General features: G+C 39.3%; 1 protein-coding gene across 2 annotated transcripts in view; it reads left to right on the top strand.

The window, feature by feature from the left end:
• The window catches only part of LOC118784667 (gamma-aminobutyric acid type B receptor subunit 2), a 100,056-nt gene that overhangs the window by 19,892 nt on the left and 54,909 nt on the right, over nucleotides 1-25,255 (top strand). For both annotated transcript variants that reach the window (XM_036539027.1, XM_036539028.1), the window contains one exon: nucleotides 9,919-10,056. In XM_036539027.1, the coding sequence (XP_036394920.1) occupies nucleotides 9,919-10,056 (138 nt within the window). The remainder of the gene's footprint in view (nucleotides 1-9,918; nucleotides 10,057-25,255) is intronic.

Consider the following 25,255-nt stretch of genomic DNA (forward strand, 5'->3'; position numbering starts at 1 on the left):
ACGAAAATTCCTATTAAATGAATCACAGTTTTACTTTTTCTTAGTGATTGCTATTCTCATTTATAGTCACGCAACACAATCATCACAACACATTTATTCAGACAGTCAAACCATCTAGCTAGCAAATGAGTCTTACATATATAGAAGCCAGTATGATTTGTAATATTCCAAGTTAAGAGTTTCTCGCTTTCCTCTTCTGCTTCTCTGTTTTAGTTTTTCTGCCGCATTAAATGATCAAAAATGTTGTGCAGCTCCCGAGTGGTTCAGCCAGCTGAAGCGTTTGTTTCAAGTGATGGTTGAGCCCTGGGGCCTCAATGGAAATGGTCATCAGCCATCACTGACATACGCTGGAATGCTGGAACAAATGGGCTTTGTTCCACAGGGTGGATAGGTAGGTGTGCTAGCAGGGTTCCCTTGTCTCCATGATACAGTGCCCTCCACCAAATCACAGAGAGGATGTATGCAGAGATTAGCCTAATATGGTGAAAAAGGGGGAAAGCATGAGAGCAAATACAATAAAAAAATCCTTTGGACCCCTTTCTATGTTTCCTTTCATAGAACTCTCATCATACTGAGCCAATATCCACATCTGTTCATTCAAGCCAACCTGCAACACAGTTTCGCAATTTGGGAGAAAATGGATGATGCCATCTTGGGTGTGCATGAAAGTTAGCTCCTAATCAGATGATGAATGTGAATAGAGTGATATAACCTCAACAGGTGGCAAAATATTTCTAACATACTTTTACTATTATTTTTGATTTGACAAGTGCATTGCCTTGTAGTTACTTGATACAAGGTACTCAATTTAGGAAGCTTTGGCTGGGTTTGTTTGGGAATATTGATTGTTCAGTTTGTGTGAGGCAGCATGGCCCAGATTGTACTGTGTAACTAAGCTTCAATATTACTAATGTTAATTATGGATAGGACCTGTTTTTACAAATGTACAACGAATGAGCACTTACTATATGTGAGTAACTTGCCATTGTTACATATAATGAATATAATGCATTAAAATATTCATATATTACATACATTCAAAGCAATTAATTTTAACCAATTTCTTTTTCATCATCTCATATGTAGACAAAAAACAAACTACTATAACTATATCCAAGGGCTTGATGGCAGTGGTGTGTCACAGTGTCCGTTTTCATGAACCTTGCCAACAGTGATACTGAACAGGCAGAAATAGCCCCTCCACATGGCTTTCACTTAATGGACTGTCAACTCTGTACAGCACACAACATAGGCTTTTATGTGACTGCATTATGGTGATGGCGGTGGTGGTGGTGGTGGTGGGGGCTGTCGAACGGGGAAAAGGGATGTGAAATCCCCTCTGTTACTCATCATTGTCTTCGTTCTGGGGGAATCAATAGATCCAGTTAGTAATGCCTCCAGGGACTGTGGTAAAACTGGAGTCACAGGGAAGTGTTATTGAAAACAGCTGAAGGGCCAGTAAATGATGGAGGCTGTGTGGTCGTCCCGTTCACGGGCGGTTCTTTCAGCCGCTGCAGAGCTGGGAAAATGGTGCGTGGAGATTTACAAAAGGGATATACGGTATGGGGAGCTGTTTGTCAAAGGCCGTATTTGAACGTCACCAATTCGCTTCAGCGAGTCTACAGCGTTAATAGAGGTCAAGTGCTCCGCATACCTGCATTCTTTCTATTACCTTCATTCCCCACATCTAACTCTTCCCTTTGGTTGAAAAGAAGACGTTCAGGGAAAACATAAGAACCTTAAGTTTAATTACATGAACAGGCCAGTCAGCCCATCTGCACTCATCATTTTGCCTGGGTTGGTCACAGTTTATAGAAACTCGTTCTAATAAAAACATGAGAGATATAGACTGATAAGCACGCATATTTCAATTTTATGTAGAGTACAGTATGTAAATATAAGCCTCATCAGTTAACTATACTAACCTTCTCAGAACACACATTAACCCCATCTGTAATCACTGACTTTGACATATTTTAGCTTTTTTAGACAGGGACAGGTTTGAAAGTATGGGAGAGCCAAAGCTCATGCTTTTATTTAAAGGTATACTATATGTGTTTTGGGCCTTCATTATTATTTTGCAAGAGGAGAGGTGGCTCAAACACAAACAGGCTTTTCTGTGTTTACTTATGCTTAGATAACCAAAACTGTAATGGCAGAGAAAACTCAGTTTGTACAACAAATTTTATTATCATTTTAACGGCTAGCTTTCAAGCTCACTAGATGTTTTAACCTGTACAATAGCTAATTTGCTTTTGTGCCATATAAAGTCCTCCTTGCTGATAAAATCCATGCCACCTCTTTATGAGTTTGGGGGATCAAAATTAATAATTTTCACATTTTGAAAATAGCACATTGAAGTCATCCACATGTCTTTCCCCACACAATCCAGCCCTGCATCTAGAACTTCAAAACCACAGTTATCTGACATTGCATCATGTCTACTGACCTCTAACAAGACAAGATGCTTCTTTTAGAAAGCTAAACATACAATAAGGATACACATACAGTTCCTGGATAACACACTTGTGTTGTAGGGGTGATGGCTTTTTATGTTTTTTTTCCTGTATTTTCCATGTACTTCTATGTACTTTTATTTTCATTTGGCATTGAAATTAATTTGAGATATGTTAAAATCAAATGTCAATTTCATATTTTTTTTTTCATAGTAACCCTAAACCACTGAATTGGATCAATATTAAGGATAAATGTGTGTGAGTAACTATGCAAGCACAGCACTCATTATTACAGCCCTAGAAAAGTTGCAGATGTTGAAAGTTGCTTATGGAAATTGTTTTACCGTTGTCTCTGGGCTTCTGATGATAGCTGTCTGCCCAGCACCTCATCCACAGCTAAATGATATGTGACAGTTGTTCCACCTCAGGCAGGCATAACTATTGTGACAATTTCCTCAGAAGTCATTTCAATATTCTTACTTTTTGTTATTCATTTGAAAGTAAAAAAAATAAAAATACAGTATTTACATAAAGTATTTCCTGATTGGATGAATTCTTTTAAATGTTGCTATTTTCCAATCTTGCAATCAGATCTGAGAGTGAAATTGTTCATTAGTAAATTGTTCATTAGTAAAATGCTAACCTGTTGAACTAGAGCAACCAAAATCCACTGTTATAGCTGAGCACACAATAAACATGTTTTTGAAATACTGAAAAGCTGTCACAGTACTGTGTTGGAATCTTAATATGATGTGATTTTAGGATTAGTTAACCATGATCTTTAGTCATCCATGACGGAGCTGAATGGGCCATACTCTGCAGGGCTTGGAGTCTATGACATGCGGAAGGCTAGGGTAATGAAGCGTGTTGTTGAACCAGTCAGAGGTACACTGCAGTGGGAGAGAGAGTAGGTCCAGTGGCAGGTCCTTTGCTCGTGTAGCATAGATCAGAAAAGCATGCGAATCTGCCTGCAGAAGATGACATCACTCCATCTGAGCCATGGCTTTGATGGTTTCCCTTGAAGGAACTAGGTCTTTAGTTCTGAGGACTATATGTGTCCCTTATGTGCTGTGCATGTCGAGAGTTGTAATTTGATACCTGCAGCAGAACTACTCCCGTTCCAGTCATTATGGATGGAGTTGCAATGGGGTGCACAGACTGACCTGGGATCTGTCTGAGCTGCAATATTTCTGGCCGCCTAAGGTGTCAGCTCTCCCAGCTATCAGGAAGATGGATGCAAGCTGGATGAAACCAGGCAGGAGCATGTGTGAGCCAGCCAAAGCCCATTACTGCCTCACGTAGGGAGGGCAAATCACCTAGTGAGTTTCATTTTCTCTTTTTGGAAAAAGAGCAGGGGGCATGCTATTTTATCAATGCTGTACAGATGCTGCACAGATTCACTGATCTTTAAATCATCTGGACAGCTCATTCTATTCAGCGGGCCCAATATATTGCTGGTCTACATACCAGTAAGATCAGTGAATCTGTGCAGCATCTGTGCGGCACTGATAAAAAAAATTAAAAGACAAGCGCTGGGATTTAGAGCAGAGACAGTTTACTGTATGTGATACCTTTCTATTTGTAACTCTGAGATACAGCATCAGGACGTTTCTCTGTCCATGATTCTATTTGTACAGCAAATTCATAAGTATTGAAATTCTAGTGATAGTCAGGATTAAATAAAATGCATGTTGTTTATTACACTAATATCTTAATCGACACTATAATCAGTCATGCATGGGTGTCGGTGTTATGATTGTGTCAAAACTATACCGTTATCAAACCACATGTACCCACACCATCATCTTGATGACAGTAACACCATATTTGCATAAAAAACTAAAAATTATTGGGTGCCAGTGCCTGTTTGTTTATACATGTTAATGTTACATTTCATGACACTTACAGTGTTATAATTGATCTGTTATTTTTATGGAGGTATGTCTAAAATCCCGCCATGGAATTTGATAGATGGCTGTAAGCAAGACATAATTTTATTATGTAGCGTCATGTATTTCACACCTTGCCTGATAAGAAGCCATGGTCATGTCACTTTTGAGTTTGGAGTTGAGTTTTGTCCAGTTTGAAGAAAAGCAGAATTGAGTTTTTTTAACCATCTTATATTCATCCATGTTACATTGGTGGTGTGTGAGGTGCAATCGTAAATCAACTGTTGCAAACAAATTTAAGGTCACGTTAAGATTAAATATATGTATAACATTGAGATAATGCTGAAGGTGTAGACTCTAAATGCTAGTGTTGAGGAAATATGATGCTAATCAGTGTTGGTATTGGTATCAAATGGTACTTTTTAATAAAATGAGATGCTAATGTAAGTGAGGTGTATCAAGGTGATAATGTTTGTTTACTGTTGGCACAGTATAATGACTATACTTTTTCAAACTACTTTAATATTCTATGTAATGTAATCTCACATTAATTCTTAAGAGGAGCTATGTTAATGCATTTTGATCAAATCTGATTGATTGACAGTGAGACTTCTTCCTGCATTCTGCTTGGTTGGCTTTATTGTTTTGGGGAAAGACATGGTGAGGTGAAAGAAGTGGTAAAGGGTGGATTTGTCAGACTGTAAGTCAAATTTTCTGGCTTGGCCACCACATTATCTTTGCTGTATTGGCCTTTTGCAACCCTGGAAATCAATAAATCCATGATAAAATGTAAATTCAATTTGTATTTGTACTGTTATAATATGAATGGTAACTGTCGACCTCTGATAATTGCATACACTTTGGATTTTTGTAACATTGTACATTTAAACTAGGTATACAAATAACGCGTGGAATTAAACACTGGGGTTAAAATGAGACCATCTGAAAAATATGTAATAAAACAGTTACGTAGTCTATGCTGTCTACATATAATTAGACAGTTGGGAGTGGATGGTAAATCCAAACAGAAGATTATGGGATAGTATGCCCAAGGGTCAAAGGATACTGTCTGGACTGAGGGCTTGTTACTATGTTACTTAATTGCAACTACAATATTAGCCATAAAAATTGTCCTTACAGGCAACAAACTGTAGCATGAGTAGAACTTTTTGTGTGATATCAATGTGTTTTCTGCACTCAAAAGAATTAGAGCTCCTATTCCATCTGTCAAGTTACTCTCATTAAAAAAAAAAAAAAAAAACATCTGTAAGATTCAGATGTGGATGTTCTCTAAAGCATGCCTAATGCAACCCTTCACAAAATGCATGTGTTAGACAACTGCATTTTCAAGACTGGAACAGCTTAACCCACAGATCCTGACCGTGATGAAAATTGCTGTCACTGACATTGTTCAGACAAAGCTTGGCTTTGTGGCATTTTTCCAAAGAGCTCTCTTTGAATTAGACTCTAATTTGTCTCTACAATTCACTCCTCCACCCAGTGGTTCTGAATAGATTTTGATTAATAGCCTCACAAATGCGATACCCAGTGACCGCTAAATATAACTGTCAATGCTGAACCTCTTCCTTCATTTATCTTCAAAGTGTCACAGGTTCCCATAGCAACTTGTTTAAAGACTGTAAAATGGAAGTGAATGGCCCCTGAATAAGGGAAAACGTCAACACACTTTACAACCCTTGCTTCAGGTGAAATATTCCAACACAGTGATTGGAAGTACTTGTTTTTGAATATATTGCATAATCCTACTGAAGCCAGCTCAATTATACTGTCCACCCAAACAGAGAAAGTAGGTTTGCTCTTTACGTTTGGTTGCCTCCAGAAGACAGAGGAGAAATTTTGCAACTTTTTCTCCTCACCAACTTTCAAAAGGATTCCTCTTAAAATTTTTCCTCAAAAATTGTTTGTACCTTTTAAATAATATTAATTATATAACACTATAATATTGGTTGTATAATATTGTGCTCTATTTGTAAGGTATTCCTGTGGGATGTTTCATAAATTGTTCATATGAAATGCATTCTGTTAAGTAATGTTACTCTTTTGTCAAGAGCGATATATATTTTATACCACTTGATTAATTATATTTGGCACATATGTTTTTGTTTAAACTCATTCCCATTTTCCATTTTAACCATGGTAGTGTTACAGAAGTTGAGTCCTTAACTTGCTCGAGACAGATAGGTAGGAAATAGTATACAATTATATAGGCTTACTAAAAGCTGTAGCAGCCCCATGTCCAAAATTGTGGGCATAATGTGGAAATGAACATATTCAAAAGTAATGTGAATATTTCTATCAAAGGAACTGTAGACACATTTACTTTTGACTGGGCAACACATAGTGAACTTTCTGAAAAGAAAACCCATTAACAGATGATCATGAAAAGGTCAAAAGGCAAATTAGGAAATTTACAAATCAAACAAGAGGCAGATAGTGTTTGCTGTGCAAATTTATGTTGTGAATGGAGCAGAGCACCTGTGCACTTAGTGTACAATCACATGCCAGGTATATGTACACTATGACAGTGACTTTGACCAATTGAAAAGCTGACAGAGTTTGTTGTCTTGTATTAGCCATTACATTTTTGTTTGTTGAAAAGCAGTGATGTTAATCAGAAATTCATCTGGGGACTGGGTAGTTGTAAAAAATGAGTAAGCTATGTCTGGGAAATGTTTTTGCTCAGAGAAATGTCAAGCACATTAACTGAACTGTGGGTGAGCTTCTTAGCTAAATGCTTCCTATGGCTTTGACAATATACATGTATATTAAAGGTATATTATTGCTTATAAAAGAAAAGTGAAAGTTCAGAGGTAGTGTTAGTCATCATGACACTACATCGCGCTGCTTTGGCTTCCGCATGGCACTTGGCATAGTCACCTTTAAGAACAGGGGACCCACAATTTTGCTGTGTGCATTGCCTTCCTGCTCTACACACAGGTAAATGGAAAGGCGTGCATAGCACCCACACTAACACACCCCTGATGGAGCACTGCTGTCCTATGTCAGAAAACAAGGTAATTAATTGCAATAGTTCTGCATAGCAACATATTCAAGTCCATGGAATTTAATGTGCTCTGAGCCTTCACACTGCATTGCTATTTCTACAAGCAATGTAACTTCAATATACAACTTCGATACAAATAATAAAATAAACATTTGAAAAATGATAGAGGTGGCATATGCACTGTACACTGTCATACTTCTATTTAAGGTAACATTTTTGTAGGCAAGTCGTCACACTAATAGCAACTGTCCAATAGATCAAATCTTGCTAAAAGTGTTTCTGCTGAATTCCTTGGATCATCCACTCTCTGAAGTGAATGATTAATTAGCCCTGTGACAGCTGATTGGGGCACAGTGTGTCAGAACAAAGTTGTCTCAATGTGTTCCCAGAATAGCTGTATTGTTGACTACCTGTCTTGCTACACTGAATACCCAAAGCAAACTAAATGAAACCCATACTTAATGAGATCAGAAAGTCCTAAAGTAAAACAGCTAGCTCTGAAGCAGCAATTTATTCAAAGAGGTGATGCTTTTTTCCCCAAGTAATTCTAATTAGGTCAAATTCATACCACGTAAACGTCAAGGGCGACAGGATCAGACAATGAACTGCTTCAGTTTCATCCATATGCCAATACAATAAACAATAATTTGAAACTTTGTCTGGAAAGTAGTAAAACAGAAATTAAGTTTAAAAAATTAAAAAAGGTGTAAGACAGTCATCCCCAAACATCTATTGTCATAAAAATTATTTATTGTAAGTTGGTTCTGGGAGCTGACAGTTTTCAGCTATCAGAGTTTATTAATAATATATCCATCTGACAATTTGAAAGGCTAAGATGCATTTGTGGTTTGGACCAATTTTTTGAAAACAAATCAATAGAAATGCATTATGGATTTAAACACAGCGGATGCTGGTCAGAACAGTGTTAAATCACACTAGACCTCTCTGGATATACAGACTTTACTGCAAAACTTGAAAACCTAACAAATGCAAACCTAACAAATGTCTGTGGGAACAGACATATTTGTAGCTCAATATACAAGAGAGGCTTTACACATTAAGAATATTACTAAATGCACCTGGCAAATTATTAATTTCATCCTGCATGAAGTATTTAGAGTGCTTCCAGCTTTCAGCTTTTAAAGGAGCTCTAGCCCTGAGAGACAAATTGGTATGCAGCTATCTTCCTGCCCCCAAAAAAGGACACCTGGCTTCATCATCCTCTGGGTAATTTTGGATGCCGTAATTGCAGTCATTGTGACAAAAATGTTTAAAACAAATTGCTTTATGGATGTTTTTACAAACAAGACATTATCAGTTCAAAAGCTTTTTGAATTGTGTTTATTCTCTTGTTGTCTACACGATAGCGTGTACATGTGGTTGCTCCTGTATTGGCTAGACATAAAGAAGGTTCAGAAATATACTAATGGAAGGAAAGTATGCCATTCAGACAGAGAGTGTCAGCTTTCCAATCATACAGTAGATATTGTAAACAGGCTCATAATCTCACTAATCCCAAGACCCTAAAGGTGTTGAGTTGAGAGTCTGAAATAGTCCCTAAAAGGATGAAATGTTTACCGCAGAGCCAAATATTTTGATATTTGATGTTTTTGGCCTTAATTGAGAGAATTAAACGTTTCCCATTTCCTGTAAAGAAATTACTCATTCATAGACCATATTCAGGTGTACTTTACACTTTATATCTGTTCTTTTTTGTTTTTTGTTTTTTTTCCTTTACTCTGCACTAAATATTACATTGCAGTAGGCAGATACTCACAAAGATTAGATTGACATCAATGCCAAATTATGCAATTATCTAGTGTAATGGTAACATTAGGTTTCAATTGAATCATGGAGGTGTATTAGTATATTTCATCTTCTGCACCTCGTATCCTGATGGAAGCCTTAATGTGTGGGTTGATTGTAGTTTTAATTCATTCTTACCCATGATTTAAAGGCTTTTATATCATTTTGTAATCATAAGTGTCTGAGAATTGCAGATATATTTAGCTAATTTTATTGAAAACGCTTCACACAGGCATATGCACCGATGGCAGCTTATATTCATTTGATTTTCTAAATTTCAAGTGCATTTGTTTCATCTGTATTGCGTCTAATGAATCTGTAGCAATGGCACTAATTTGTGTATAGTGACAGATGTTTATTATTATTATTTTATTTTATTTGACATGCCTTGCACACAACACATTTTTTCTGAGGGCACAAACTGCATTGCGCTTGTATTCCTGCTGCTGTCAAAATGGAACTCATAGGCTGGAGTCATCTGTAGCTTTTTAATCATTCTATAGTATTTCCCCATCTGTTTTAATGTAGTTAAAACACTACATTAAAACACAGTGGTCCAAGCAAAAGGTCTGCACACAGTTTGAACAGGCTTGTACCCAATAATCATCTTACGTGTTTAATGTTGATACCACTGTGTCTTTTAACATCAAGACAAACTGTGAGGAACAATTTCTGAGTCAGCTTTTCAATTTGAGAATAAGGATGCTAAAACATTATTCTCCTTGTCTGTCTCTCTTCACAGTGTGACAATGCCAAAGGGCTGAGGGCCTTCTTTGATGCCATATGCTTTGGCCCGAAACACCTGATGATCTTTGGAGGGGTGTGTCCTTCTGTAACCTCCATCATTGCAGAGTCATTAGAGGGATGGAACCTTGTGCAGGTAAGAACCACCTGGGTTCAAAGACAACATAAGGAGACAAGGTGGTCCCCTTACTGTGCTGTCCTTTGTGTTCACAGTGAGCCTGTGGGAAAGAAATAAGGGAGGCAGAGACCTAATGTTTAACCTGATAATTGTCTTGAATGTCAGCTATGATATATAGTTCATAATGAAACAAATATGGAAAAAGACTTTAAATGCACAACAAATTCCTGAAAAAAGAGATAAAGCAATGTGATATTCAGTTCTGTTCACCTTCAGCAAATTCCTTTTTCTTGATTGCATTTAACATTTTGTAATGATGGGATTTTTGTGCAGCATGTCTCATTATGACAAATATCCAGGTATATAGTTCTCTGCCTTCACTTTTTTGTATCTCCCCAGTCACCAATGGATTTTATGACTTTCGTTTTAGATATCGCGCTGGTCTTTGTGTGTTTGTGTTTGTGTTGTGTTTTAATCTGCTCCCAGTCTTTTCACATTACCAGACAGACGGCTTATGCACTGTCAGAGTCATTTTTCTCCAAACTAAACTATATTTCAGTGATACTGAATGTCATGTCAGGTAACAATAACGTTGTACCAGATTAGATTCTTTGGTTACAATTACATTATACACATTACGTTAATTACTGTAGGCATTTGCCTGACATTACACTGTAATTAAATGTGTAGATTTCCATTTATTCATTGGCAGACACTTTTATCCAAAATGACTTACAAGTGAGGCAGAGTACAACACAAGCAAAAAGCTCTAGATAAGCTCTAGGTGCCTGCAGGCAAGTGCTGTGTGACTGACACGCAGCTCCACAGCACTGCACTACTTTGACTCTCAGGTGACTAACCGGTGTCATTTGTGACTCCATACATTTATGTTTGTTAATTTCTTAAAGTTGGGTGATTTTATCCACACTCTAAGATTGTACTCTGGCAAAATTGTTCACTTCTGTCACTAGCACTTTGACTATTAACATTGGAATGTTTACCTCGTATAAGTGGCAACTCAAAACTGAGGTACTTCTGTGAATGTGATATTCCATTTGACTACAGAGAAACTACAGATTACTTTGGTTTAATTAACAGAGTCATATGGAAGTCTGTTATTACAAACAGAGCACATCCAGTTTAACACCCAGGTTCATTTTTTTCTCCATTACAATCTGTGTAGCCAATACAGAGCCAGCAATCCTTGGCGGTTCATTTTTTAACCAAAAAAATTTTGCAGAAGAGTCAGAATTACTTATTTACCTTAGTCGCGTTAATAAAAAATAATAGGTATGCATTTCAAATTAATTACATGTGTTAACATATTAATTTTCACAGACCTATACCCCCTATATTGGGGTAAAAATGACCCCATTTGGTCTTTGGTGTATGCAAAATAGGTTGGTCACTTCAGGATTAATAATTAATGCAATACTTTATATAATGTTTAGGGTTTTTGTGGTAAGATCTAGAGTTGAGATAAGTTACTGGTTTGACTTGGAGTGTGAAGCAGAACTTGGTCAGGATTAGGGATAGGTAAAGTATCATTCAGTGTGTCTATATGTGCATGAACATCCTAGGCTAGGTGACAGACACCACAGGAATTGCTGTGAACAATCAGTTGTGAACAGACTAACTATAATTGAATAGTTTTGCCTGCACATACACTGAAATGGGCTGAATAAGGCAGAATTTACATATGTTCCACATACACTTGCTGCTCGGTTTGGAGGTCTGAAACTGTGTTTCCTTTTATTCAAGTGACAGCGCTGTTGACCCTGCACCAGCATCTTTCCCCTAACGTTTGAGTGTCTTGTTTGATCAGGGATGGCTGCCTGCATGGTTGTTTTGAGTCTGAGCTCCTGTGGTGGGGTGAAATATCGCTAACTCAGTGCCCTCCAAAGGGAGGGATTCCCTCCTGTGCTCTCGTTTCGCAAACACCAGGAGTACTACACATTAACTCACGCCAATGAGGGTTTGTTTGTACACTCTGTTGCCATAGCTACAGTGCAAATCGCTGCAGGGTATAATGAAGTCATAATGATTTGACCTGAGGAGCTTTCTTAGAAAGTGAGAGAGCTGCAAGGATAAAATCCCCCCCCTGCAGCAACGCTTTGTGCTGGCAATGGGCTTGTGGTCAAATGCAGACAGTATGCTCCCTCTTCCTTTGAGTGAATCCTGACAATTTCCAACACAGTGATGGAATGCTTGGAAGAATGGCATGCGCCGGTAATGCATTTTGACACAATACTGCAGTACTGCTGTCTCAGGAGGATTTAAATATTACATTTCAAGACAGAAAATGATTCAGCAGCCTTGTGCAGACTCTTCGCACTGACAGTGGAATGTTGTGGGTCCCATCCCCAGCCAGAGTCCTCAAGCATTGTACCCGCTGTCTCTCTGCTTAGTGAACAGTAATGGAGAAATGAAGCAGCAAAGGTTCTGATTGCTCTGTTTAATGGCTCACATACCAAAAGCAGTGCACACCTCGTTATTTAATTAATTTAATTAGGTACTCTCAATGGATTCATCCGTTGCATCGATCTCTACAGAAACAAATATTTAATTGGTATGCATAAATCTTTGTACAAAAATGTAAGCTAACCCTCCAGCACCCACAGTGTGAGCAGCCACTGTGGTGAATATCAAAATGGCCAATGGCTACCTGTAGCACTTTCAGGTCAGTCAGAGCAGGCCTTGTGGTGTACACCCTAAATATGCCGGAAATGACATGTTACCATTTGAAGATTCAGAGATACTTGTCCTTCAGTGAAGGCAATGCAAAAGGCCATAGGGTTAACCATACAAGAGGTTCAGGGTGATGATTTGCTTCTGATCCAGAATTCCAGCAATGCTGCAAACGAGTCAGATAAGGATGTCTTTGTGATGAAAAAAGAGATAAATAAAAAGATCAAAATACAAATTACAAGTACCGTAGTTAGCTTGTGAATTTGCCAGCTAGCTAGCTGCTCCTAGCTTTTGATTAAGTAGATTGCTAGCTATTATTCTGTTAAAGTAGTTTTTAAAGGTAAAATTTAGCTAGATCAGCAAGCCTCTTTACAAAACAAGATTACTGCAATATACTTAGTGATCCAAAGATGAATGTGGTGTGTTGACCATTACATTTACTCTCTAGATAGTTAGGTTCAAAGGTTCTGAATTTTTTTAAAGTTTTTTTTTCTTGCACATATTGGGGTTTTAAGTGGCAAATCTCTAAATTTATGTCATATAAAAAAATTCTTATTCTTACCTGTTCTGTGCTGTTGTCTGCACATAACTCACATGACCATGAGCCCAAGCTGCTTCTGTGGCCAGTGTGCTTTTGGCTTTAGAGGGCCCCTTCAGAGCCCAGCTCAGTGGCAGCTCATTAGCCTGCATATGGCACTGTGCCTGATCGTCAGTATGATTCATTGTGATTGCCTGAGCAGACAACATGGGCATGTTGACACTTGTCTTAATTGGCTGTAGGCTCCCATGACCATTTAACTGGCTGCCAGACATTACTTATTGTCTTTATTTTGTCACACACACAAATACCCCGTATGTATGTGTTTGCAAATACTTGGATAAATAGGTCAGCAGTCTGGATGGCTTGCAGAATCTGCCTGTTTTCAAAATATTAAAGTACAAGGATAATCTTCATTGTGGTAGGCTTGATCCTTACCTAAGATAATATCAGACACTGAAGCCAAGAATGCACTGTTAGAGATACAAAATAACCCATTTCTGGTTCCTTGGCTTTGATTCTACACACAAGGGTTTCAGTTTGAGCCTTTGAGGATGCCTGTAGCCAGGCTAAGGTCTGCAGTAATGACCTTCTACCACAAAAGTCCTGATAATGCCAACATTTGTTTTTATTTATTTGAAAGATGCTGTTATCCAAATGACTAACCATTGTAATGTGGAAAAAGATCATGAATATTGTCTGAATGGTGAAAAGTATATGAATATGGAGCAGTAGCTAGTTTCTGGATATAACTCACAGCCATATCCTCTGATGGTTGTGGCTCAATTTGTGTTTCCAGCATACTTAACTTAATGTACCAGTAAGAAGTGCATGTTATCAGCCCAAAAGTGCTGCCTACACTGACAGTCTGAGAAACAGAGCCACATGCTGCAGTGATTGGCTTGGTTTGAAATACAGGAAGGAGAGTGAACAGAGATGAAAGCTGATCTGTTTGAAATCCCTGGTTCTGAAGTGGTGACTATTTTTGAGATGGAAGTCTGTTTGGATGCTATAAACCAGGATACCCAGTCCTAATGCTTGGGGAACACTGATCCCGTAGGTTTTCGTTCCACCCAGGTGCTTAACCCTTTGATTAAATGAATCACTGAACCAATGTGTACACTGCTCCCAGATCTTAGAGTGACACTGGTTTTCCACAGATTAGGGGAAACCATACCCTCCAGACTGCAGCTCTGTATGATCTGGATTGGTCACCGCTGCCTAAAGACATTGTCTTCCCTTGTGCAGTTATGAACCTACAACACTGAACAAGCTCGGCTGGATTACAAGCGAACATGGCAGAGAAGAAATATCTAAATGTGGGATGCATTGCTGTTCCAGTTGTTGGTTGATTCTTATTAAACCTGACAATTCAGAGCTAAAATAAGCTCTGGTTCTTGCCTCCCACAGATTTCTTATACATTCAGACCTCAGAATTATTCCTTTCTTTTCTAGACACCACATGTGAGGTTTGTCTGTAGTGTTAAATCCAGTCACACTTTATATTGTGTAAGTTCAGAGGGCCTTCACAAAGCATACACAACACCTTGATGAACATGGCATTACCACTTTGTAAAGCACTCTGCTTTGGTGGGTGCTGTAGAGTGATATAGTGCATTTTGTGTGCAAAATGTGATTATGCAAATGAAAACATATTACTATATATGCTTTATATCAGCCATCGTATAACATAACATTTGCAAATAACTCCTTTGTAAAATGATAGCTTCATGCTCATGAAGATATATTGCATCCTTTATCAAATCCTTATGAAAAATTAAACAAAGTCTAAAACGACCCTAAATACTACACCATACTAAGCCATTCAGCAAATTATGTGAGCTGCTGTGTGCTGCAGAGCTGTTCTCCAGTACTTAGTTGTTCCACAAATAGCAGTATACTGTATTTAGTGCATTTAGTTGTCAGTGTTTAGAGGCATGGCACATATGCAGTAGTCAAGCCTTTATTTAAAGCTGTGTCATACCTCCACCATATGAATTTTTTTCTGTAAATGGACATATTTCAAAGACTGAAGCATTTTGAACCTGCTGCACTTATAAATAATTATGCTTGCATGATGCATTAAATGCATACATGCTTACATGCTTTAAAAACATTATCTGAGTTCCGTATATGTATTTTAATGGGTTTTTCTTTCTCATTTTTCATTAATGTTGCATACATCACAAGATGGTCGCAAAGTACAAAATATTTACTTATCATAAAATATACTCGCAATTTTGATGTGAAATAAATTTGGTATAATCAGTCCTTACATCTTTGCCATTAGTTTCTGTGAAATCACAGAAATATTCTCTCTTCTGGCCTCATTTGCAGGCTGAACCTAATGGATACAGGCTCCAAAAATCCATTGTTCCTGCATATGTGGTGGCAGCTATCAGATATTTAGCAAAGTGCTATTCAATTAGCATTTCAGATTGAAATGAGCCCTCAAAAGCACTTACCCTCTCTGTCTGCACAGCTTCTTGTAGGGCCAGAGCAAAACATCACCAGTGGAGGAAATCAGTGAAATCTCTTTGAAAAGATTTTCATTAACTATTTATGAGGTAGCCACAAAAAAGAAAATCTTGTAACTGAAGTGCTTCCATGACTTAAATCAAGGTTTTAAATCACTGGTGTTCCACCATTGTCTTGCATAAAGCATTTAACCATCATGTGAGGTTTTTCAGAAGATTTATGGATTTTGTTGGGGAAAGGATTGGAACTGATTGAAAGGATGGTGCAGAAGGGAAGAACAGTGGGCAGAAGTCAAAGAGGAGCATGATAAAATGTTTATTTAAGACATGAATTTGTCGTTAAAGCAAGCATTAATTGTCAGTGTGTGAATTTGATTTCTGGATTTGGTCATGTCAATTTTTCCGAGACCTTTCTACACTTCCACAGATCTCCAATGAAGTACACGCTCCCACAGATACACCAATACATAGAAACACACACTCCCCCAGAAACACAAATGTCTCCAAAGAAACAAAAACTCCCACAGAAACACACATACCACTACAGCAACACAAGCTCCCACAAAAACAGAGCTACACACTCCCACTCCCCTGATCCACATGTCTCCATAGAAACACACACTCCACCGAAAAACTCAAATATCTCTGCAGAAACAAACATTTCCACAGAAACACAGACCCACAGCAACAGACAGGTCCACAGTAATGCACATTCCCACACAAATGTCAGCATCTCTACCAAAACAAACACATCTCCTTACAAACACACAGTACTACAAAAAATACAAACTCCAACAGGTACACATACCCCTGTATTATAGCAGTGCCCACAGATGAAAGACCCCCCTGCAGACTGGTATCAGTCCAGAATACTCAAAATAGCCATAAGAAGCACTCATTATTACATTACATTATTGGCATTTAGCAGATGCTCTTATCCAGAGCAACTTACATCAATTTTTTACAATGTTATCCATTCATACAGCTGGATATTTACTGAGGCAATTGTGGGTTAAGTACCTTGCCCAATGGTACAGCAGCAGTGCCCCTGTAGGGAATCAAACTGGCAACCTTTCAGTTATGAGTCCTGTTCCTCAACCCTTATGCTACACTGCCACTGGTGCTAAAAGGGTTTTCCCTCAAAAGGGTTTGCCCTTTTTTTGCCCAGCTTGACATGTCCGAAGCAGCTTAGCACATGTGTATTGTTAAGGAGCTTTGCACAGGTAAGCTTGTTAACAAGTTTCTCAAACCTCAATTCCACAGCTCAGATCATCTCTCAGTGGTCAGAGCTAGCAGCTCCTATGCAACAAGATGCTGGTGAAATAAACACACTTTTCACTTTCAGTTCAAGTTGGACTGTGGAATCAGGAGAACAATTGAAACATGGGAACATCACTCCGAAACCTGCCACAACATTGTATTTGCAAAGAAAATACAAGCCCATGCAGTGAAATCCTAGCACTATTATTTAGCCATCCTTGAGGGCGCCATTATTAATCTGTCTCACTATTCATGTAAATTATTACATCTTGTAAAGGATTATTGCTGTTTTACCCATTGTCCGTTAAAGCTACAACACGGAAGTGGCAAACACAAGTACATTGTTGATTATTTCTAATAAATAATTGAATTTAACAATGTGGATATAAATTTAATTTTTATATTGTATTGTTAATTTTTATATTTTATATATTTTAATTGTGCTATTCTTACTATTATTATTAATAATAACAAAGCATAGAAATGCATATAATATACATATTATATGTATTTCTATGAACTACAGATACAGTATCTGCATGGCTTGAATGTACTGTATATCCACAGACCCATTCCACTGACTTCCTCTGCACTCCCTGTAACTTTGGGAACTGGCTGAGAGGGTGAATTGATAAAGCAGGCAATTACCACCCAGTCAGGCAATTTAAGTCCTGTGGGACAATTTGCGATGAACAATTCTCCTGATTTTTGTTGTCTTTTTTACACTCTCACTTCATCAGTTTAGTACAGGGATATTGGTGGACAGAGCTGTAATGTAAGGCTAGATATTTTCTCTTTCCTCGTGGCATTTAAAGCTTAAAGGTTGTGAGCTCTTCATTTCCAAAGAGGCTTCCCCAACAGTGGATGAAAGCATGCAAAGGCGTCCCCATCATGGCTACTTTAAATTCAAGACAATCATGTGCTGTAGGGGTATGCATTTTTGTTCACTTTTTCTACAGAAGGAAAGACACCATCAAAACCCAAAAGTGATTGCCCATTTTGATTTGAAGAGTAAATATCAGGATGGAAATGAAATAATGTGGAAAGAGCTGGCAGACAACCACAAAATCTGCCACCACCCGCTCTAAAAATAAACAGCTGAAGACAGAGCGTCGCCTGCTCTGTTAAATTTTCATCAAAACCTTTTAGCAGTCAGAAGAGTGAAGGAGTTGGAACAAATGTCTTTTGGGACAAAGGCAGGCCCTTGATTACAGTTTAAATCCAGCACCACTTTGCCTCTCCAGCTATTTACAGCAGCATGGGACAGAGTGTGCTTTAACAAGGCGTGGTCTGCAGACTGTCTAATTTCAGAAACCCACACAAGTCTGATCTTATTAGACATGTTACTCAGGTGAGCACATTGTAGATGTGCAGCTGTTTTTCCCATCCCGTTTTGGGGTAGAAATCCATTACTCCTGGATCAGCCTACGGTTTCACCCAGAAACTGCCTGTGCTGTGTGATTGTGGTATCTCAAACACCATGCGAAAATTGTTACTGCCATACACTCTTTATCGCAGGCCAGCTTGGCTTTTGGACCCATGTAAGGTCAAGCTCACAGGCCAAGTGTGAAAATGAAAAGTGCACTGTGCCAAGGTGTTAAAATGTGATGATCTGGTTCAGTACCAGCACACCTCCCCAAGTGGTCGAGGGGGCTAGAAAAGTAGCTTGGCATAGTGGAAGGCGACAGTAGCTCTCATCACTTCATCTTCTATCTCAGCCAGAAACACCCCCCCCCCCCCCCCATCTCTCTCACACACACATACAGGTCCACAATATTTGAGCACAGTGCTTTGGGCTGTACTTAAATAATGTAGTTTAAGCAAAGATGAATTGTAACCAACCATGCACAAGTGATTATGAACTGATCCTCATTTGAGCTGCAGCATGATCTCCACCAAGCATAAGTGTGTTTATGGTGGGGGGAGGCTTGTTCTGTTCAAGAAGTTCAAGGAAAGTAAACATCTTATTGTGCCTACGGATTCCTTAAGTTAGCACTCCTCATATGCTTTGACTCCACTGTTAGATGCCAAAGTTATATATATACTAATGCACTAATGCAGAGCTCAGATTTGTAGAGAGGCACCTTTTCATCATTGTGAATGCAGTCCTCAGGAAGTGTGTCGCTGTCTGTCCCTTAATTTGACCTTGAGTTGAGGATTGTAACGCTTTTATTGTAGAAGTTCTAATGGGTCTCAATTTAATTACCTATATGGACAGAGTGTGTAATTTGTGTACAGGGCAGCTCTAAGCTTCACAAGACATTATAAATGAAAGTAGAGGATTACTCTCTTAATGGAAAATGGAAATGGGTCTGCAAGTAATGCTGGTTTCAAGGGATCCCTATCATGGACAGATGTACAACCCATTAATGTCTGAGTGCCAAGACTTTTAGGTTGTTGTAACTTGTTTCACATGTATCACGTTCCATAGTCTTCCAGTAATGGAATTTGTCTCTTCAGTATGCAATATATTGGACAGTGTGTCATGTAATGTGTGATTTCTTCATAAAAAGGAATACCTGTGACTGATTTTACAGTTCTAAAAGACAACATTGGTTTACATGTAATGAACTTTTTGGTTCTCAGAACATTGTTAAGACCACACAGAACCTTTAAGACAATTAGGAAAAACTATTTGAACTATTTTGTACACTGGCCACTGTTTTTTCTGTGGGAAGGAAAAACAAAACATGGTTTCTAAACTTCATTTCTCAAAATCTCTGTGCAACAAGCAAGTTGAGTAATGTCTGTGTGTGTGTGTGTGTGTGTGTGTGTGTGTGTGTGTGTGTGTGTGTACGTGCAAGTCTTCAGCATTTGTTTACATGACAAAGTTGTTCATTTATACTTCTTAAATCACAGAGACTGTGGCAGAGAGTGCTGCTCCACATGGCTCTGCCTTTGCCGAGTCCAGGGCTCACAGCTGTTTCTTTCACTTTAGATGCAGGGCCACAGCTGACAGGGCCGAGTTCCATTCGAGGGCTGACCGAAGTGTCTAAAGCAGTTGCCTCCAAACAGGACCTCCACCTGAACTCATGCTCCCATGAACATTTGGCAGTGGATATAGCTCACTGTAGAACATGGAGCTTTCAGTGGCTCCAGATTTATCTAGTTGGGAAAATTCCACCATGCTCTGTGGCTAGACTCGCAGGTAACATGTGCTCTGGGGGTGTACGTGTTCTGTACACTTATGTGAGGTGTGTATGATGAACAGCCTTGTTCATGCACGCCGTGCTTGATGTCTGGATTCTAAATCTGAGTCAGAACCTCTCCTAGTGAGGTAAATAGCACTGCATTGTAGAATGGCATGTGCTTTCTCTGGGTAATAGATGAGAGGTATGTATGACAGGGCCTCTTGGGGCTCCAGTTTTGGCACTTTGGGAAATGTGCCTGTGGCTAAGGCACTGTGGCTGACGTGCTTTCTCTGGGTAATTGATGAGAGCTGCACAGAGCAGAAGCTTTGGGGGGGGGGGGACTGTTGTGTCCATCTAGTCATACAGTCCTGTATAATCAGTTCTTTCGCCTTTACTGCCACTCCACACTTCATTACTGAGTGTCAGAGATGGCCTTGGAACACCTAGTGAAGCAGCCAGCAGTGTGCTCAGTGCTTGAGACTCTGTTGAAAAAACACAGATCTTTTTGTTTGGAACAAGGACTCACAAGCTGGAATGTTGGAGTGCCTTCCTCAGAGAGCAGTCTGTGCAAGCAGAGGAAATACAAGCACATACAGCAGTATGGTAGTCAAAACCGCAGTATGGTTTGTCAGTAGCGTAACACGCTTTGCTCTGTAAACATGCATATGGGGTTATGTGAAAACCCACTTTTGTTCACGGCATTTTCCTCAGATGCTTTCCAGCTCTGCGTGAAAAACACCTTTTGAAAAATGTACTCTTAATTAAAACACCTTTCTCCGAAAGTGCCGAGCAAAACAGCTTGCACTGATTTGCTCCCCCTGGAATTTTATTTCAAGTGATAATCTTATATTTCATTTCAGTTCAGTAGCCTCCCTCTAAATGACAATGATATACAGATGTCTTGTAGCTCATGTGTACGGTTGTTTGAATTCATATTTAGTGTGTGAAAGGTAATGTAGTGTGTGAAAGGCAAACTTGTGTCATCTCTTTTTACATCTCTTTAATGTTCCCCTACCTTGGATATGTGGATTTTCTTTTTTTTTTCCCCAGAAGAACCGAATAAGTACTGTACATGTGTGGGGTATGAGAGAGTGGGTGGGTTGTTTTATGGTGTGAATGTGTGTGTGTGTGTGAGTGTGTGAGTGTGTGTGTATGTGTGGGTGGGTGTGTAGGTGTGTGGGGGTGGAGAGAGAGGGAGTGAGAGCAAAAGAGAGAAGAGGAGACATTGTGTGGGGTTTGTAAATGACGAAGGCTGTTTCTACTACACTGCTTTAGTATATTTTTGTATTCTTCTGTAGGGTATTTTCTCTGAGCGCATTGCTTTCTCCCTCATTCTCTCTCTCTCTCACTTGCTGAACAAAAGCAGAATCATGATGTAGCAGCACAGTGGTTAGTGGGTGAGATGAAGAGAGAAGGTGTGTGTGTGTGTGTGTGTGTGTGTGTGTGTGTGTGCATGTCTCTCTTTCTCTCTGTGTTCTTTTTTTTGCAGTCATTTCTGTGATCTGGACTTCCTGATGACAGCCACATCCTTAATTCACCAGCTCTCTAGCACATATATCGCTTTACAATTCATAAAACACATCATTGTAACTCTTTTGCTGGTGTCATTCTGCAGAGTTTTAACTTCTGATAAAATATGTTCACTATCCTTTATCAAAACATAAGTGGTTATTGTTCCAGCGAGTTCATATGACCAATAGCCTCTGCTGTTTCGAAGCAGCTGTGGTCACTCTTGGCCCAGGATATCAATGGTCCCCAGGGGTTTAGAGATCAGCCACTCAATCAGTAGTTGATTGGCACCAGGAACAGCAGGTTTCCATCCAATCAATAACTCAGAAAAAGTAATTAAGATTGAGTTGAAATGAGACCGGTGGACATCCTGTGGATACCCCTATATTATGACAGTGAATGATCACTGAATTCAAGCATATTTCTGAACTGAATACTATGACCTTGTGCTCTGCTGTATGTTTATACCCATGCTCAGTCCTGCAGAAAATAAATTAGCGTGATTGTACTGATATCATACTACAATTCATTGTAGTACATTCCCCTGTGATATAAAGGTCTTACAGAAGTCATTTTGTCTTTTAGATGGAGACTCACACCATTAAATAAATGCCTCACATTTTGCAAGTGGATAAAATGAGGTCTAACAAAATCTGCACTCAGAACCCTCATAATTTCTCAGCTGTGAATAGTCTATTTGTGTGTGTATGTGCATGTGTGTGTGTGTACATTTGCAAGCCTTTGCACATGTGTGTAGGTGTGTTCCTCATTGTGAGACTGCATACGAGTGAGTGTGTGTGCCTGTTTACACAGAGCAGACAGAATGTATAGACATTTGTCACATTCTGAACCTTGTTTTAGATCCATAAACTGGTTCTTGGTGTGGAGAAGAAAGACTTTGCCAAAGGGAAAATGCTGCCCTTGCGAATGGGAAGAAAGTGCAGCAGGCCCGCACTAAGTCTGGGCTGACAGAGAATAATCGGAAACGTTACAGCTAATGCCTTTATTGACTCTGACCTGTTGAGGGTTTATTATATATGGATAAAATGGAGTAGGTTGTGAAATGCAACGGAGGAGGCTGGTGTGGGTTGAGGCAATGACAGGAGAGGGAAATAATGTTTCTTCCAGGGTCGGTGAGAGCAGTCTGCCAGGGGAGGTGGAGACTACTAATCAGGGAGACGGAAACTGCTAGCCAGGGAGTGGAGGCTACAAAGTCGGCACTACTTTCCATCCATGTCCTGCAAGCCTGAGGCAAGGGCTTAACAAGTTGGAAGGCATATACTAGCCACACAGTAACCTGCAGGAAAACTCACACAACTCTTTTATGGAAATACTGGATACAATGACATGGTAGGCCTAGCCATCATTTCCTATTAAACAATGATTTGTTTGAATGCATTAATTATCGTGTATTCTGAGTATTCTGACAGTCTTACTGGAGCATGTGGCATTTCAGAGGATGCAGTTGAGTCACGGATGTAACAATGTATTCTGTGCAAGTCAGAGTGAAGGGCACATTTTGCGCAGGCCCTCTCTGCAACATACTCTGCACGTCAAAACACAGACATAATGTATGTATCAGATGTAAGTCATAAACTAATGTAAGTGAGCACTTGCATTCCAACCAGGGTTGGACTCTGCTCTTTCCAGAGGCTAGAACTGCAATTAATTCATGCAGGTGCAGATAGGAAAATTCACTGGCTTAAATGGTTTCCACGATGCCTTGTGCCTTGTGGCCAAATGAGGGATAATCAATGATGATATCTCCACAAAATCATGCATGAGGACACAGATTATGTTAGCTCAACAAAAGGGAGTAGTCTCTCTGAGAATTATTTTTTGAGCTGTTGCTGATGAGCGCTTTTTCAATGTCTCCCTTTTGCCAAGGCCCACAGCTTGATTTCCATTTTTACTTGAAGCTATCACCTGTTCTGGTTGTCTCACAGACTTTTCAAACAGCAGCAGATTTCTCGTTACTTTTGCATGGGCAGAATACATTTCATCAAACTGAAGACTGGAGAGTTTGGCAGGCCCATTTGTCATTAGACATTAAAATGACTCGACTGCTGTTTAATTGGTTTTTTCAGCCTCTCCTCACATTGCTGACAGTGAGATGCATTTCACACAGGCATACATTGTATGTGATGATCAGTGGCTGAGATGTTTCAGTCACACAGGAGTTTGGAACAGATTGGAATGACAGGTCAAAGGTACCTTTCACAATATCAGAATGGATTGTTTGAGGCCATCCACACAGCAATATTATGCGCACACAGCTAGGCTGAAATTGACGGTAACAGATAGACACCCCTCATTGTTTCTGTTTTGGTTTAATATCATATCAGCAGCATGTGTGATGAAATGTATGTGTTGTGTAGATTTATAGGTGGTCTGTGCTCTGCAGGAATGATATTGAAGCCCTCCCTTTCTCCTCACTGCTGTCTTTGCTCCGTAATTATGCTGAGCATCAGGGGTTTCCATGACGATTTTCCGGCCTTTCCAGCAGAGCAAGCTGAGATATCACACAGAGAGCCAAATGCCTCCGCTGAATATTGAATGAACTTGTCACCTGTTTAATCGCGTACTGCTGCGAGGGACTGTGAACAATAGCAGCTGATGAGGTTGGCTTAAGAGGAACCGCTCAGTGACTCCGGGGTAAAAAACCATCAGACTCGAGATGTAGGCCCAGATCCTATCTCTCCGCATTTGTCCTTTAGCTTTCCTTTGCAGCCTTTCTCATTAATTTCAGGAGTGTCTAAGCTCATAAAGTTGTGTCAGAGAGGAACAGACCCATTGCTTATATTTGTCACAGTAAGCAAACAAAGCTATTTGTGGTGACTGTAACTTATGAAGTGTTGACAGATGTTTTGTATTATCACACCTGTCAAATTCATTTTGTAGTGTTGATGCTTCTAAAATACTGTTGTGATAATTGTTCTAAAATGAAAAGTGATTCGGGGCACTGTAGGTTATAAGTCAAACTATTGATACAGTACACATCTCTCTTTTTGATTCATCAACACCACCGTCATATTGTGTTAGGAATGGATACAGTAGACGTTCACATCTGGTGTCCTGCTGAGAGGGACCATGAGAATGGCATTCAAAAGGTCATATGAGGTGAGCAGAGGCTGGTTGTCTTTGAGCTGACATGATTCATCTCACCTGCTGCTAAAGACCTGCTGTTTATAGCACGTTTTATATGGCCCACTGTTTAACACCTATTGTTTAGGGTCTGCTGTTTATAGCCCACTGTTTAAGACCATGTCAGAGCCTGCTATTTGGGTCTTTTATTTAGGACTCACTTTTTTAAGGTGCCATCTGAACTTTGTGCTGTTTAGCACCAAATAATTTTGATCCTAAAACCCACTAAGTAGAGGCCCACTGTTTAAGACCTACTGTATAAGGTCCATTGTATAGGGCATTTTGTTTATGGACTGCTGTTTAAGGGATTGTGTTTATGGTCTCCAATTCTTAAAGCATCATTGGTGATGTAAATGTTCCAACACTGCCCAAATCTCTGTACTTGTGTATGTGTTACATGTGCCTAACTGACTCATCATAACATGACTATACATTTCATTACACCTCAGCACCATATGGACACACTGTTT

Source organism: Megalops cyprinoides, chromosome 10 (assembly GCF_013368585.1).
Source record: "Megalops cyprinoides isolate fMegCyp1 chromosome 10, fMegCyp1.pri, whole genome shotgun sequence".
NCBI lineage: Eukaryota > Metazoa > Chordata > Actinopteri > Elopiformes > Megalopidae > Megalops > Megalops cyprinoides.